At 34.7% G+C, this 17,929-nt stretch overlaps 2 protein-coding genes across 2 annotated transcripts; one reads left to right on the forward strand and one right to left on the reverse strand.

The window, feature by feature from the left end:
• Positions 1–633: 633 nt before the first annotated feature.
• On the forward strand, positions 634–5,189 carry LOC133703857 (B-box zinc finger protein 22-like). Its single transcript, XM_062128563.1, has 3 exons — positions 634–1,312; positions 2,761–3,192; positions 4,461–5,189. Exons 1-3 carry the CDS (start codon positions 1,130–1,132, stop codon positions 4,740–4,742), a joined length of 897 nt encoding a protein of 298 aa, XP_061984547.1. The 5' UTR covers positions 634–1,129; the 3' UTR covers positions 4,743–5,189.
• A 373-nt stretch (positions 5,190–5,562) lies between these two features.
• LOC133703856 (mechanosensitive ion channel protein 6-like) lies at positions 5,563–10,552 on the reverse strand. The gene is made up of 5 exons (XM_062128562.1): positions 8,477–10,552; positions 7,995–8,118; positions 7,087–7,380; positions 6,775–6,977; positions 5,563–6,096 (listed from the first exon to the last, which is right to left on the reverse strand). Exons 1-5 carry the CDS (start codon positions 10,312–10,314, stop codon positions 5,817–5,819), a joined length of 2,739 nt encoding a protein of 912 aa, XP_061984546.1. The 5' UTR covers positions 10,315–10,552; the 3' UTR covers positions 5,563–5,816.
• Between the last annotated feature and the right edge of the window lie 7,377 nt (positions 10,553–17,929).

Consider the following 17,929-nt stretch of genomic DNA (forward strand, 5'->3'; position numbering starts at 1 on the left):
TTCTTTTATTTTCATAGTATGATTAAATGGCTATACTACTTTAAAAAGCAAAACAAAAATAATGGTATTTTTGTTTTTTTTTTATGTTGATTTTTTTGTTATAATGGATTTGATTGAAGGATAAATTTTGACAAGTATTTTGTTTTTCCTTCTTATTAACATTGTCACTTTTTCTTTTTATAATCGATTCATTTACTATGATTTATTTTCTATCATGTAACCGATCATTTTTCATGTACAAAAAAAATAATTTCAATCCAGTCTGCCTGTGACGAATATCGTACAACCTCTCTGATTATAGTTTGGATACAATAAAAACCTTAGAGTGAATTTTCACACAAGCCCACGTGAAACATGAAAGGACAGTAAAATATTCAGGCAATAACGAGAGTAGATTGGCGCGTGCAAACAATCTCTAGACATCGGTTTTCTCAATTTTATCCTGTGGCTTCCCCCGCTCTCTCTCATTACAATACAGCCCAAGACAGCGAAACTGGTCTCCACTCCATTTACTTGGACACAATCCAAAACCTGCCACGTGTACATCAAAAAATAAAAATTGATATCCGCCGCTAAAAATATCCCCCAGCCCAAAGGTTCAAACTTTGAGGGAGTCATTGCCTCGCTCACCTGCTTCCTTCTTAACGTGTCCCACCTCCTAACTATACAAGTCAGCTCTTGTGGCTCCATTTCATCCTCTTCTTTTCTCCCGAAAGATCTCTCTTCTGCCTTTATTTCTTCACTCTCAAGCCTCTCTACTAAAATATCTTCATATTCTATCTTTTTGAAAAGAAATTTCCTGCTCTTGGGAGAGAGATATTGGATTGAGGTTCTCCTTGCAGAGAGAGAGAGGGGGGAACACGAACTGGGTTTCACTTTAAGGCAGAAAGGTCAGATTCGAGGTTCGAAAAGACAAAAGAGAGGGTTCTTTTTTCTATTTTTTCAGAAAGAAGAGAGAAAAAGATAGGATTTTTCAGAGAGAGAGAGAGAGAAGTTTAAGGTTGTAGAAGAAGAGAAACTATTGTGGTTGCGTGTGGTTTTTTTTTGTGTGGATAGTGAAACAGAGAAATCCTAAGAAGATTGGGAGTTCTTAGAGAAAATTAGAAAGAGTGAGAGATCGCTGGGGAAGATGAAGATACAGTGCAACGTCTGTGAGGCAGCGGAAGCGAACGTGCTATGTTGTGCGGATGAGGCGGCGTTGTGTTGGACGTGTGACGAGAAGGTTCATGCGGCTAACAAGCTTGCTAGTAAGCATCAGAGGATTCCACTTTCTACTTCTTCTCCTCAGATGCCTAAATGTGATATTTGTCAGGTAATTATTTTATTTTTCCATGTGTTTAATTTATTTTTAACTTGATGATGTTATTGAGTTTCTGTGATTAATAAGATTTTGGATTTGATGTGTCATGTGCTAGTTGTGGTTATTAGCTTCTGGAGATTGTTTTTAGATTTTGTTTTTCAGTTTGTCAATAGGAAGGGAAAAAATTTTAACTTGTTCTTACTGAATTAGTTATTAGTAATTAGGATGAATGTATGCCTACATCTCCTTTTTATAATTTTAATTAATTGCGGACTCAACATGATTCTGGGTTTAGTGTGATGATCTCTGATATCTTTTTAATGACTTGGGGTCATAAGGTTATTGTTTAGTATCCAACCTATAAGTTGAGGGTAATGGGATTAGCTTCTCTTTCCTCGGAATTATGTAAGCATTCCCCTTCCAAACTAGTGAATAAATAAACAACTCCCAGCTCTGAACCTCTGCTGTTAAAGTGAAGAAACTAGGTTGGTTTTTTGTATTCTTACACAAGCTATTGCCAAAACATTCACAGTTTCTTTTTGTATCCTGGGGAATTTATTATAGTCTCTATCTCGATTAAGCAGAGTATGATAGTTAGATGTGAATAAGAGTGATAACTGCTGGTTTTTCAAGGCCACATTTGGGGTAAATTAATGTTAAGGAAGGCCGGATTTGACAAATATTTTGAGTGAAAAAGGTAAACCAAGACAATCAAGAAGAGAAAGGGGAAGAAGAGAGCGTTCTTTTGGTTTGGCAACAAGTTGTAAATATCTGCTAGTAAAGTAGTCAACTGCCTAGTATGTATTGTAACTTAAGAGCCAAAAAGATGACCTGTTGATTTGCTTGTCTGATTCGCTTGCCATCAAAGAGCAAATTCATTCTTTTCTATGGCTTAGGTTGTTCGAAACACGTGCTTTCCTTTCAGATATCTAATTCCTCAAAACTATCAAGTTCCTTCTTTGAAATCTACATTTTGCTCTTTGGTGGCAGTTTTCCGATTTTACTTTCAGTTTTGACGTGTAACTCATCTATTCTTGAATGGTGAAAAGGTTAGTGAAATAAAAATAGTTATATGCATAATTCTAAATTTCTTCGTCATTTTCATTACCAGATTTTTTATTTCGCAATAGTGACATATACTCGTATTAAACAGAATCCATGCTTTGTAGGTTCTAGCTTTCCAGTTTCTTATAGCACCATGTTCTTTTCAATGGTTCTAAAAATGTGAGTTATTGCTCTACTCGGGGAAATGGTTGAGCCCTCATCCCCCAAAAAAACATTTTCAAAATATTACATAGTATTCCTAAAGCCTCATGATATTTTTAACTTGTCACCCCAAATAATTCAATACACCCTCTACCACTGGCCCTACTTGCTAGAGGTGAGTTTGTTGGGTACGAATTTATACTTTTTTTCTTTTCTTGTTGTTTACTAACTGGTGAAACTGTTGCTTATTACAGGAGACTGCTGGTTTTTTCTTTTGTCTAGAAGATAGAGCATTGCTCTGCAGGAAATGTGATGTTGCCATACACACAGCAAATACCCATGTGTCTGTTCATCAGAGATTTCTGCTCACTGGAGTAAAGGTAGGTCTAGAACCTACTGATCCTGGTGCATCCTCTTCCTCAGGAAAGTCACCTTCAGGGGAAAAGAAAACCTTGGAAACAAAATCACGCCCTGTTTCTAGAAGAGGCACCTTATTGCCTTTGGCCAATCCTTGCAATCAAGTTTCGCCTGTGAATGTCTGTGGAGTTGGAGACTTTGGGCCTGCTAAGCTGCCCTATTCTGGAGGTTCAGCAACTTCCAGCATTTCACAGTGGCAAATAGATGAATTTCTCGAGCTGCCTGAGTTTAATCAAAATTATGGCTATATTGATAATGGATCTTCTAAGGTACGCATAAAGATTCACAAGGCAAACACGGGCTGATCATGATCTAATTCATGTTCAGCTGGTTGAGATTTACATTACATCCCAACTAGGAGAACATGAATTAGATTACCTATAATATACCTATAAGGCTAGATGAGTTTCTTGAACTGGCTTAATTTATTGAGAATTATGGCTATATGCATAATGGATCATCTAAGGTATGCTTGTAGTTTAATCTAACGTAGATGTACAGTTTGAGGGTAATATCTTAAGTTAACTAGACTGGATCCATTATTGGTGCAGTTGAGTTTGATCTAATTCATGTTTTGATGGTAGGAATTTACATCTGAAGGTTCTTCCAATTAGACTACATATTTTCATGTAATTAATAACTGTAGCTCGTTTTAGTATAATTGCAAGAACAAGGGCCATTCTTCCAGAGGTTCTTACCAAAGTTTGTTTACCAGGAATCAGGGATCTATGGTTCGCCTTTTACCAAAAATTCCCTGCCCTTGTAAAACATTGATTTTGGCTGTATTGTTGTTGTTATAAGCAGGGCTATCTGAAGGAAGTAAAATACTTTTGAGGCTCCTAGCGTTTTTCCCCTTTTTGTTCTCCTTACCTGCACTTGCATTCAAAATTTCCAAGAGTTTTAGCTCAAGCACTTTCCAAATAATAAGGCAGGGATCTTTCAGTATTATTCATGCTACGTGTGTGAGAGAAATGCTAAGTTCCGCTGATTACATGCCAAGTTCTTATCCCACTGATTCAGAGAGATTATAGAATAATGATTGAGAAAAAGGATCTGACATGATGGAAAAACAGAAATGACTAAATCCTCGAACGCCCCCCCACCCCCGTCCACAGACGTGCATTTTCTTGATTATGATTGTGTAATCTGGACACCGCTTAACAATTATCAAATTAGCTAGATGGTCCCTTGTTTCCTTGATGTGTGTTACATATTGACTTTTGTCGACTCTTAAGAGCAACTGAACACCTGTGAAATGTGTTAGTAAACATGTATTGTTTGTTTATTTGTGTGTAACATTTTCCCCATCCAATGTTAAAATTGGATTCTGTATCTGATTCACATTGGCTTTGTGTCCGTTGTGGTATTTTCAAAACTTTGGATTCATTGCGTTTGTCACAGAAAAGTGTGCGCACAGTGGATTTTTCTAAACTTATTATACTGCTGTTTTTCAGAATTACTTCCTAATGAATTTGCTATTAGAAACGGCTTGTGACTGGCCACAATTTGTAATTTTGGCTTCTTTCTTACTAGTCAGGCTGATAGTGGCAAACGTGGAGATTCTGACAGCTCTGCCATTTTAAGGTCTACTGAAGAAGAGGTGGATGATGAAGAATGCTTGGGTCAGGTGCCAGATAGCTCCAGGGCAGTTCCCCAAATCCCTTCCCCACCTACAGCCTCGGGGCTATACTGGCCAAAAAGTTTTCATAATCATTCTGAGACAGCAATTTTTGTGCCTGATATATGTTGCTCAGTTGTGCAGAACTGTCATTATAGTGAACAACGTGGCACTGTTTCCAAACGGCAGCGGCAACTCTAGACTACTCTTTGCCAGCTTCATCATCAAGTGGGATGCCCGAGGGTCTGTTGGCATTATTTTTAATGAAATCTTCATTTGTGTAGCTTTCTCCTGACATCAGAGCTCCTCCATTCCACTGCTGCTACTTTGGAGCTTGTAAGATAAAAGGCATTAGTGCTTGAGTCAATAATTCATTCACCTGAGACATTGATATCTGTAAGAGTCAGTAAGTTGGTTCAAGAAATACCTCAATAACATGATGGAAACCCATGTTTCACAAAATTTCTGAATCCGAAGATAGGAGCGTGCTGAGTGGTTATTATTAAATCTTTTGTAAAACTTGAGAAGGTTGTTTGACCTTTACTTTTCATGGAAATCAGACATCCTTAATGATGATACCTGATGTCTGTTTCCATGTGCATAACCTAATTAAAAGTTTGAAAGCTGTTTGTCTGCCGCTTCAAGCAAGGTAATGTTGCTTTCCTTTTCAACTCTCTTTTATTAACTACTTGATGCTGCTCGGTATCATCACACCAGAGGCATAGCCCCGCCTTTACCGTTTTGCTTGATGACTTGATGTGGCAAAGATCAGCTTGGCTTTGCGGTGTTATATTCTTCATCTCTAGGAGTTCGGCCAGTGAAGTCCTTTGTGTTGCAGCATGCTGGCCCAGGTGGCACGTTGATGCTTCTTAATATAAGAATTCTCAGACAGGAATAAGATGTAAAATGGCCATGATGCCTCAAACATGGAGTGGTTCTATGTGGCTACAGATGATCGATCAACTTACATACGATCTCATGTAATGGGCAGCAAAATCACCATATTCTCTTTAACGAGAGGTAAAAACAAATTTGCTAGCGAATGCAGCTGCCTTGAGAATCATAATTCAACTATACAAGAAATTCAACGACGCTACAGTAGCTGATTATATAACAATAAAAATTGGCACACAGTTCTACGTGTACTATATAGTCTTCTCATCCTCCAGGATAAATACTAGAGCCGACATTTTAATGGGGACTGTTTTCAAAAGGAGATATAAGTGGCAGGAGTGGCCAGTGAATGTACGATATCTGCTTTCTTTGTTTCATCCTTCAGCTGGTCCAATTGGCAGGAAGGCGGTCAGAGGTGACAGGTGGCAAGGCACGAACATTGATGTCAAGTGGAAGCAGGCGATATTGCATGTCGAGCTCCCTGAAAATTCTCATCATCTCATCCAGCAAGAGAGATCTTCTTACAAACCTCTCTCCCATGTCTTGGTGGTTCATCCTGTGAGTCAACCAAACTGCTATCCGTACCCTGGTCAAGTCTTCTGCATCCTTGAATATAATCATGGGGGAAGGATACCAGTGGTCCTTTTTGTTCTCAATATAGCTGCAGTGGCATATGCAGAGTAATTCTTAGCATAGATGATCGATTGCACAAAAAATATCTAACTTGAAAAATATCTAACTTGATGCATGCCTGTAATAAACTAATGAAAGAACAACCACTAGTTGGAAAAAGAATCTTACAAGAAATGAGCACTGAAAAAAAAAAGATGCTCGCAATATGAACACGCACAATCGTGCATGTATTTTCACAGTATCTGCTGTTTTCCATCACAAAGCAATAACATCTACATCAAGTTCTAGGGCCCAGTCGGTCAATCAACCCAAGGTAAAATTTTGATGGCTAAGATCTGTCTGTACAAACTCATTCAAATGACATAATATTGAATTTAACTTTCCCAAAGACATAAATTTACAAGGGACAAGTGCAATTCGAACGAAAACTGCAACCTAAAAGAATCACAGCAATTGAATTTGCAGGCTCCACATGTGGATCCCAGAAAGAAAGAGTTGAGATTATTTTCTGCCAAGGTTTTCATGCTGTATAGTGAGATTTATTGGGAATGTAACTTTATGAATGTGATTTCAGCTTCAAGAGAACAAAAATGGACACTCTTTAACATAGCAAAATGTTGTAAAATCAATGATAAAGCACCATTATGACTTCAGTAAAGAGAATTTGAGATGGGAAAAAAAGGTTATCCAATCTTTCTGTGGTTACCTGTTTATTCTTTGTTTCACGATGACAATCTTTTCAGCTGGAGTAGCTACGTGGATGAGGAACTCAACTGCATCTCCCATATCTGGGCTACGGTAGTAGTTACCAATGGCTTTGGTAGCAAGAACACTGTTTGTAATTATTATCTTCTGGTTGTCAAATCTTAAAAAGACAGTAGTTAAAATGTTCATCTCTTCAACCACCATCTGAAATTTGTAGAAAAACAAATTAGACCCATAAAAAAAAGAAGCCAAAACTTATATCATGTTAAATCCATGAAACTGTGATACAGTTCATATGCATTAGCTTACATACCTGAACTCCATCAACTTCACAGCGATCACCCACATCAAATGGATGGATTACAAACAAGAAAATAATAGACTCAAACACAGTTTTGCAGGTGTTTCCAAATATGAACGCCACAAGGAGAAGCTGTGAACTTAGAAAGAGGAGAAACTTGCTAGTAGCAATTCCTAGTATAAGAAGCCAAATAACTGCTATAACAATCCCAACCATAATGTTCACCATACGATGCAGTTTGTTAACAGCTGTTTTTGTGTCATTCAGTGTCAAAGCAAGTGCTCTCCGTTCTCTGAAAGCATTAACCTGAGACAATCAAGTAGGTGCCTTTTCATATGATCATAGAATAGAAAATCACAATCTCATGTCTAAAAAAATATGGAAGCAGAAAAACTTTGCAGATATGCCATCAAATATGAATCTGCAAAGCAGGTTTCCTTTTTTTCATAATCTGTGAAAAGAAATCCTCATTGAAGAGAGGAGATCATCCCGTTGAAAAGCAAACAGTTATGTCTATACTGGAGATGATAAAGCAACCCCTCTTGGAAATCAATGTTTGAAGTAGGTTCTTATAAGAGAAGTACATAGAACTGTTAAAATTTTGACATTTTTTCAAAGGCAAGCATCCAAAAAAAATCATGGAGATTTCATATTTTATAGCTTAAGACTTTAATGTCCAAATTTTGACATTGTTATAGACCTATAAATTGCTAAAAGATTTCCAGTCCAGTCCCGTAAATGAGTGCCCCAACTTGTGCAGAAGGGTTTTATCATTGGGTATGAGTTCATTTGCACCTCCTACACAACTCAGCAAGCATAACAAAAATTCTAGAACTAAAAATGAAAAATATGCCAAAAAGGAGAAATGAGAAAAAATAAAAAATAAAAAAATAAAAGGTATAATTTTAATTGGTTCTTACCACCCAGTTTTTCAAACATTTTTTGCTGATTTTTTTGCTTTCAGATGCTCCCTCAAAGAGGCTCATGGTCTTTGTAGCCTCCTCATCTTGCATGAACCGCATGATGTCATCCAAGTAGATATACCTGCATGATAAAACAATGACAGAGGATCATCACAAGATGACTGTGATACTGGCATCATAAACACAGATCAAGTTACAGACTCGGAATGAATATGTTCAATGATCCTTGTCCAAGAAGACATTCGATGGACAATTTTTTTTACAGGAGACATTTTCTGGCATCATGAAACAGAGCATAACCAAATTTGGAAATCAGTTAAATTTGATATAATCAATCCCACATTATCCAACAAGAAGAGTCACGGAGCAAGTCAGATACTAGAATAGGCTGATAGTAGATTAAATCGAGAAAATTAGAACCTAAATACAATTTAACACAGGATTCAAAACATAAAAAGTGAGTGGAAACAGGAACTTACCGACACCCTGGCCTAGCCACATTCTGGAATATTTTCCTTGCTGCAGCCTTCGCTTCAATTTCACTTCTAATCTTTGTAGCAGACTCTTCATCACCGTCATTAGAATTTTGTATCTTCTCATCCAGTGTGGACAGAGCTCCATGTCGAATTATATTCATCAGCCTCTTCATATTCCAAGCAGAAACATTCTTAGGATTCAATTTGTGCAAGTGGTCGATCGTTATACCCTCATCCCCCTCGTCAACTTTGTTAGAAAGAGAACGAGAGAGCTTGGGGGTACCTATTCGAGGGCTTTTCTGGAGCCTTCCACTTCCGATAACCTTTGCACTCTGTGGTGGTGAAAGGCTCGCAGTTGCCTTAAGGCCGGGGGGCACGGTGGCACCTGCATTCTGCAACTTTTGTACTTCTGCCAGAAGTCTCTCTTCCTCTTCCTCATTCCTTCTCATTTCAACCAATGGGGGACCAGATAGGGTTTCAATCACATATTGATTAAACAACGACTCCTGGATCCGATCAAAGTAAGTGCTCACATGAAATGAAGATGCAAGAACTTTAACCACTAAGGTCTTCACCAACCACAACAAGGTACCCACAACTAAACAGACCAGAACCTTAGTCACATATCTAAGTTTGTCACTCCGAGTTTCCCTCTCAACTTTCTTGTCAAACAAGCAGTGCCAGGCAATCAAAACAAGCCCTAACCACAAACAATTTTGCACAGCTTTCCTAACTCCATAAACAAAATACAAAACCCGTTTCCGCAAGAGAAAGTTTCTCTCAATGAAAAACACGATGATCCTAATAACCCAACCTGAAACCAACCTCCCACAAATCAAAACTAAAACAAAAACTTCCCATTTCCACAACCTAAGTCTCCAAAAATCCTTCTCTCTCAAATATGGAATTGCAAGACTACAAACTAAAGCAGCAATAATAATAATCAAACTCACCCATTCAAGTAAAATCCAAATATCAAGCCTATCTTTTTTATACTCTTCGGGCAAATCCTCTTCCAATAAAGGGTCATCTTCCTCTTCATCAACAACACTCCCTTTCCCTAAAAATCCAGACTTTAACAGCCCCGACCTCCCAACTGCCACTCTTCCCGACCTCTCCGGCGGCTGCGGTGGCGGGTCCATCAATCTAGACTTTGGCCTGTCCTTCAACAAAGTAGACTTCCTCTTAAACGAGGGATTGCTCGAAAAAGACCTGTGGTTTCTAGAACTACACTTCAAAATCTCACCATCATCACTGCCACCGTTACTTTCTTTAGCTGGAGAAGACTCTTTAAAATCCCTTCTCCTCCTCACTGACTCACATGACCCTGGTGGGTTCGGGTCGAAAGAGACCCGATTCATAATAGTAGTAGGAGATTCAGAAACCGGAGGTAAACTCTTATGATGAACAACAGCGTCGTCCTGGAGATGAGTCATCATCTCAGAGTCCATATCTAAACAAAACTCACCCGATGCTTTCTGTTTGTGCAAGAACTGACCAATCAGCTTCGAGGGTGGATCTTCTTCCTCCTTTGATGAACCGCTACCACTAGCACTAACAGTAACACCACTGTTACTGTTAATGTTCTGATGACCTTTAAAATCAAATTCGTGACTTCCATTTCCATCACTGTTGTTGTTGTTGTTGTTGTCGCCATTAATAACACGTTGTTTATCTTTTTTATTTGCATCATTCAAGAAATCATAGCTTGATTCCCTCCAAATCCCCCCTCCTCCTCGTCCTCCTCCTCCTCTGTTATTCAACATCACTTTAACACCACTGTCATCGAAGCCTTCCATGCTCACAACCACTTCTTTCAGGTCAGTTGAATTAAGGGCCATGTTGGGTTGTGATAAGTGAACAGTGTGAATATAAAAAGAAGTGTATTATTAAAGGCGGTGCGGTTTGGAACATGGGAAACTGCGAGAGAAAACAAGAGAATGAATTTTCTTTTCTGGGATTCTTAGCGAAGAGAAAAGAGTGTGGACGCGTGTACTTATAGAGTGAATACTTTATGACATTAAGGTTAATTAGCGCCGCTGAGTTCTGCGGAGAGAAATAGTAAAAAGACAGAGAAGAAAGAGGAACAGGTGGCGCTTGGATTTCGAGCTCTTTAAAGTCAGAAAGCGACAGATATGTTGGGGAAATTTAATATCTTTCCTTCGTATTTTTGGAGGAGTTTTTGGGTATTAGAATTTTTAAAAAAAATGGGAAAATTGTCAAGAAAATATTTGACAAATTAGTGTGTTCAGAAAAATTGTACAAATAGCATAGGTAATGGAGCTGCGCTACTGTTTGGAATTATAATTAAGGTTATTTTTTAAAATAATTTTATATTAAAAAATATATTAAAATTAAATATTTTTTAAGATATTAATTTAATATTTTTTCAAACTAAACATATTTTTAAAAAATATCTAAGAATAGAAATAAAAATTATGTAAAACATCTCTTTATAAGTTGTTTTATACTCAAAATAATCACAATTTCATTTATGATATTTTAGAATATAAGGCTTGTAATGCATTCAAAATTAAATTCCATGATGATGTGATAAATTTAAGTGAATGAGAGAGGTATTGCATTTTTAGGAATAGAGGAATTTAAGTGGTGCTATTAATCAAATAATCACATCTAACTATGTTTAAATATATCCATTTTCATATAATAATATTATCATTTTCACCTCCTGGTGCTTTTTGAAGTGCTACATCCTGCGAATCATGTCTTGTGATTTACTTTAGTCCTTGTCTCCCACAACCAGATAATTCTCAGATAGTGTCGGTATGAGATTGTGATAATAATAATAATAATAGTTTAAAATATTTTTTATATATTAAAATAATAATTTTTTTATTTTTAAAAATTATTTTTAACATAATCATATCAAAACAATTTAAAAACATTAAAAATTTTATTTTTAATAAAAAAATTTAAAATTTTTAGGAACGTGATTTTTATTGTGTTACCAAACGAAACATTAAAAGCACTGTTATCAAACCCGGACCGGTGGGTCGATCCGATGGCTGGATCGGTTTAGATTTGTTAAAAGACCGGCATGTGCAACAATCCGGCAAAACCCGGTCAACCCAGTGGGTCGACCAATGACCCGGGCGACTCGACCGAACCCGGATGAGACCCAGTGTTTTTTTTTTCAAATGTGGTTTTTCTCCTATACCTCTCTTTTTATATATATTTTTAGTTGATTATTAACACTTTTTAAAGTTTACTATATAAATATTAGAAAAATATTTTATTTTTTCAATGTGGATTTGAAACCCTTTAGTATATATATTTTATGTTCCCGAGAAAAAAAGTTATTTTTTCAATATGAGATTTGAAACTTTTTAGTATATCTACTCTATATTCTCAAGAAAAAAGTCATTTTTTCAATGTGAAATTTGAAACTCTTTCGTATATATACTCTATGTTCATAAGAAAAAAGTTATATTTTTTCAATGTGGGATAAAAAACTTTTTGGTTTAATACTTCAACTTAAAAGGATAATATAGTATCTTTTCAATGTGGGATTTGAAACCTTTTCATGTATATACTCTATGTTCACAAGAAAAAAATTATATTTTTTCAATGTAGGATTGAGATTTGAAACCTTTTAGTATATATATTCTATGTTCCAAAGGAAAAAATTATCTTTTCAATATGAAATATGAAGCCTTTTAGTATATATACTCCATGTTCACAAGAAAAAAAGTTATGTTTTTTAATGTGGGATAAAAAAAAATTTTGGTTTAAATACTTTAATTTAAAAGGATAACATAATATCTTTTCAATGTAAGATAAAAAAACTTTTTAAAATATTATTTCAAACTTTGTTATTTACAACCTGTATAGTTTGTATTCACATGAAATTTTTTTTTAATTTTTTTATATGAAATATTAAATTTTTAAATATTTTTTTTATTTTTTTAAATTAATCCGAATTGATCTATAAAACTCAGGATACTACTCATTAACCAGACCGGATTTAATCACTATCATTAAGAGTGAAGCCTCGTTGGTAATGGAAAGTTGAGAACCAATTGGTGAAGATAATATATAATACATTTATTATATGCTGCCAAAAGAAGCTAATGTGTAACAAACTATTTATTATTCCTTGATGTCTGAGAATCGTACTACATACAGAGGCTACAGAATTTGATGTCTTGATGGTGAGATAAAGCGATGCTAGATATAAATGTACAAGTTCCTGTAGTCATCGACTGCAATGGTGGGGTGATGCTCATGGATTTTTGCCTCCTTGCATCTTACTAGTTGATAAAAATCTACCTAAGTTTTGATCAATAATTCTCCTTCTTACCTTAAATGACTAATCATGTTGTGGTGTATCTAACTTATCACGGTAGAACTACTGAATATGGATTGGATTTTCAGGAAACTCTTAGACCTACAACATCTAATGTCGCAAGCCATGGATTTATTGCGGTTTTGCAAGTAATATATTTTGTGTTAATAGAAATTTCATTAAGAATTAATGTGACCAAACATCCGGTGGTATTTGTGGTTCCCACATCTACCATTTAGATGCTCCTCACTTGTGGACAATCCATATAAAAATGCTCCCATGCCCATAATTATGTATTTATACATGCAAACTATTAGTAAAGATTTTAATGTGTTATTTCCATATAAATAAAATTTGATAAATCAAAACATTTGAAATAATTATACTATAGTAGTGGTGGTGGTAAACAACGCCTAACTTGTTTTAAGCCAACCATGCACCAATGACATAGCTAGAGATATATACAAGAAAGCACTATAAACTTGAGTTATATCCCTAGATCATGTCAAAATCTTTCAAGATTGAAAGAAACGTGACTTTTACTACATTGTCAACCAAACTCATGAATAACATATACACGAGGTAAGCTCTAGCATACCCAACTAACACTCCATATATGGTGTCATTTAAGGGTGGGTCTAGCAACCCAAGTAATGGGGTAATATTTGAGCAATGTCCTAAAGTGTAGGTGTCTTCTACCTTATACTTAGAGCATGCAGGTCTCATATCTCCATCACTCTACCAACACAAAATAGTTTATGATCAAGCTTGATGTGTGGAATGATGAATGCATAAACACAAAGATATATAGGCATCATTCTATGATTGCATAAATATATCTTCCTAATACCCTTAAAATTAATAAAATTGCATAAATATCAATATGAGCAAGAGCATAATTGAATATAAACAATGTTGAATATAACAATCACAAGTAAACTTAATATGTCTATGTATTGATGTCAATTATGTAAGTTCAACATCAAATTACCAATAGGGCTAGGAATGAAGCTGCTCTCTTCATGGTCCCCCTAGTTATGGATATAACAATCACAAGTAAACTCAATATGTCTACATATTGATGTTTTTTTCTTACATCCATTTTATTGTGTAAACGAGTTGATTTTCTTTGACCCCTACCACATCTCTATCTTAATGGATATGCTTCAATCATATGCCTAATATATTCATATAATAGTAGTTGATCAAGTAATGGATGAAATTGGAAAGCATATGTAATTTTATATATGTCAACACTATAATATGATTTGTTTTAGACTAGCTAGTGAAATCATAGTTTTGAAACCCAACCCGGTGGTCAACCCGGTCTAATGATCAGGTCAGATGGATTGACCCAAAAAAATCAAATAAAAAAATTATTTATAAATTTATAAATTTATCATTATTTTTCATTGAACAAATAAAATACTCATATATAAAAAATCACAACTTTTCCATGAATAAATAAAAAATTTTGCCACCCCCATCGTCCTTTCTCATAAGTGGATTTCGGCCATCCAAACCCAACAGTCGCCTAGAAACTTTGGATTTAGAACCACCAGTCCTATTTGTCAAGATTGATATGATAAGAATACTGACTAGAAAGGAAGGGACATTGAAGGCTCACCACAAATAAGGCAAGTTGATATCTCGCATCATCTTCCCTCATCTTTTCCCTAACAATCCTTCATTTTCAACTTTTATATCCTCACTAGGCTCTCTTTTAACACCCAGAAACCTAAAACCTAAAAACCCCATCAAAATTATATCAGTGATGGCTTCAATAAGCTTCAACAATAACTTCTTTGATAACTAGGTCAATAAACCTCCAAAGCCTTTCCCTTCCATCAACCTTATCTCTTTCTTCACCCTCAATCCCTCTCTCATCAATCTACTTTCCAACCACAAATAGGCATTCTTTTTTAATTGAGAATAGAAGGTAAAGAGGAGTTATGCAATTGAAATTGCTTTTTCTTTATTATGTTTTCTCTATCTGCAATTGCATCGTTTGTCTTCATCGTTTTGGCCTTTTAAAAGGCCAAAACGATGTCGTTTCACGACTATGTATATATATATATATATATATATATATATAAAGGGTCGGGTCTCAGCCGAATTTGCCTGGGTCGCCCAAGTTCCGGGTCAACCTGCCGGGTGGACCGGGTTTCGCCGGGCCAACTCCCCGACAGGTTTTTACTTAGACCCAGACCTATCCCAGGCCCTAATCGGCTGGGTCCTGGGTCAGCCCGCCAGGCCGATTCGAGTTTCAAAACTATGAGTGAAATGTTTAATCTAGCATTAAAAATTACATTGTTTTCTCCAAAATAAGTGATAATATTGTTCTATCATCAATAGTAACACCATAATGACATAATAATGTCATTTTAAAAGATATATTAAAAAAACAAAATTCTATTATAATTCAAATTCTTAAAAATTCAATAAAATACAATATATAATTCATATAAGTCCTAATATTAAAAATTACAAAAATTGACAAAATTCATCAAGTCTCACAAATTCTCCTAAAATTTATCAATTCTTACCATAATTTATCATTTGCAAAAAGTTACATAAACCCTAATATATTGAAGGTTATTTGTAATGATCTCAAAAGATAACTGTAAAGCGATCATTCATGGGAGACAAAGAGAGATCACTTTTAGAAGGGAGAGGGAGAGAGAGAGAGACTTGGAAGTGTTGTTTTTTTGTGTTTGAGGATCTCTTTTTAACATAAACATTTGGTACAATATCTTTAAAAAAGCTAGAGAGGAGTACGCCTACTAAATCTCTATTTTTTTAGTTCAAGCTTTATAGAAAGTTACTAGATAGGTGGCTAGCGCTACATTGCAAGCCGACTTGATTTATTTTCCCATCATAAATGAAAGTCAAGGTAATGCAAGCATTCTCAAAGAAGAATAAAAACTAAGACTTGAGTCATTGACTTAACCTAAGTTAATAAGCTCATATAATTTTGATAATATGAAAAAAATAAAAAAATGCAAAGATAAAGGTTAAAAAAACTGACTTGGATCCATTCAGGTTAATATGCAAAATCTATGACCTAGTTGTGACATTGGGATAACCCATCGAAAGAAAATTAAAATCTCAATCAAACAATCCAATATTGAAGGGCGAAATTGAAAAAAAATATAATAAACCAAAAGAAATGAAAAAAAATGATCTCAATCAAGCCGAGTTAACCTGTTGAACCCGCAACCAAGGGTATAGAATTGAAATAACCTCATAAAAAGGAAAGTGACAAAAAAAAACATGAGGATCAATTCCCAATAATTCAAATATTGAAGGATGATATTGGAAAAAAAAACAAATTACACATTAATATTAGAAACCTATGACCCTAGTAATGAGCTTAGAACTAAGCTCATTGAAGGTAAACCCTAAAATAATAACGAATTAAAATTTTCAATAACAAAACGTCAAATGATGGTATTTGAAAGAAAAAAAGGCAATAAAAAAGGGAGCAAAACAAAAACAAAGCAGATAAAATTTGACACAAAAATAAATCGAAATCCAATATTGAGTATGGATGGCAATGATTGCCTCTGTGTCAGATTTTTTATATCCATACTCTAGTCATTACCTATTGGGTAAGAAACTTAGATATTTATAAACTATAAATTGGATTTTAGATATCCATATGGATATCAATCATCTAACTATTATTTATTATTCAATAAAAACTATATATATCACATTGTATAAAAAAATATTCAACAAATATATCTATATAATATAAATATACATTTTGGGTTAGGTTCAGGCAAGTTTTGGGTATGTTTTGATAATATTCATATCCTATTCATTACTTATCGGGTAAGGTAACTTTTCAAAAAGCACCAATCTGTTCAGGTCAGGGCAGGGCCGAGTAGGTTAGGTCGAGGTGACATCCATTATGTTCGGAATAAATTGCAATTTCTAATAATGAGGGATTAAATAAAAAACAAAACTAAATTAGGAAAATGATAAAAATAAAATAAATAGCAATAAAAAGAATAATGATCAAATTTGAAATAAAAACCAAACAAAATTAAATGAGGAGAGATGAAATTGAAGAAAAAAAAACTAACCTACAAAAGATTAGAAAAAAATAAAATAAATAAGAAATTAAAAGAATAAGAACCAAATTTAAAATAAAAATTAAATGAAATCAAATGATAAGGACAAAATTAAAAGAGAAAAACTCATACAAAAGATTTTAAAAAACAAAATCGATAAGAAATCAAAAGAGTAAGGATCACATTTGAAATAAAAACCAAATGAAATCAAATGATAGGGATGAAATTAAAAACAAAATAAACCTACAAAAGATTAAAAAAATGATGAAAATCAAATTAATAAGGATCACATTATATAAAAAAGACAAATGAAAGAAAGCTTGTATACTTGGCCAAAAAGAGGATAGAGAAAAGTGGGTGGAGAAGAAAAAAGTCCACCGGAGTCATATCATCCATCATTCACTGCCATGCAGGCCACCATCAGAAAGCTCTTGGTACTCTTCTTCAAACGCTATCGTGAAACATGGTGTTTGACAGCTGGAGGGGCTCGCACGTGCCTCCTGAAAGGTGCAGGCTTCTCTTACTTGCTAGCGTATGTGTTGCACACCCTATCAATTATTTTTTTTTTTTTATCTTTTGTAGGTTTATTTTGGTTAATTTAACGAGTTCAAATGTAAACTGAATGATTAATTAAAATGTAATTTGTCTAAAAATAATTCGAGATTGATATTTTAAAACAACAATTATTGACACAATAACATGTTACATTAACCTAAATTAATTCAGATTAACTCATGAAATTCAATCCCCGAATATAAAATCATGATATCTCATTAAAAAACAAATTATATAAAATAAATTTTAATCAATTTAATATTATAAAAATTACTATAAAGCCACGAGACAAATAACTCATACAAAACAAATTACGATTAAAAGAAGAAACTTAAAAAAAAAAAAAAAAAAAGGAGCGGCGTGAACTGTGTATTGATTGGCATCACATTGTCGCTCGTTACTAACAAATACGCGTTCAATTTTCTTTAGGACCGCTAAAAATGCAATTTCTGGTCAAAGGCCGAAGGTGTCATTCACTGGTAGATGACCAAACGATGGCGACACGAGAAACAGAGC

This window comes from Populus nigra, chromosome 9, assembly GCF_951802175.1.
Source record: "Populus nigra chromosome 9, ddPopNigr1.1, whole genome shotgun sequence".
Classification (NCBI taxonomy): domain Eukaryota; kingdom Viridiplantae; phylum Streptophyta; class Magnoliopsida; order Malpighiales; family Salicaceae; genus Populus; species Populus nigra.

Coding starts and splice junctions, on each gene's coding strand:
- LOC133703857 (XM_062128563.1), top strand. CDS start 1,130: ATGAAGATACAGTGCAACGTCTGTGAGGCAGCGGAAGCGAACGTGCTA. Junction 1,313..2,760: donor CTAAATGTGATATTTGTCAG/GTAATTATTTTA, acceptor TGCTTATTACAG/GAGACTGCTGGTTTTTTCTT. Junction 3,193..4,460: donor TTGATAATGGATCTTCTAAG/GTACGCATAAAG, acceptor CTTACTAGTCAG/GCTGATAGTGGCAAACGTGG.
- LOC133703856 (XM_062128562.1), bottom strand. CDS start 10,314: ATGGCCCTTAATTCAACTGACCTGAAAGAAGTGGTTGTGAGCATGGAA. Junction 8,119..8,476: donor GTGGCTAGGCCAGGGTGTCG/GTAAGTTCCTGT, acceptor TTTATCATGCAG/GTATATCTACTTGGATGACA. Junction 6,978..7,086: donor GTGAAGTTGATGGAGTTCAG/GTATGTAAGCTA, acceptor TACAAATTTCAG/ATGGTGGTTGAAGAGATGAA.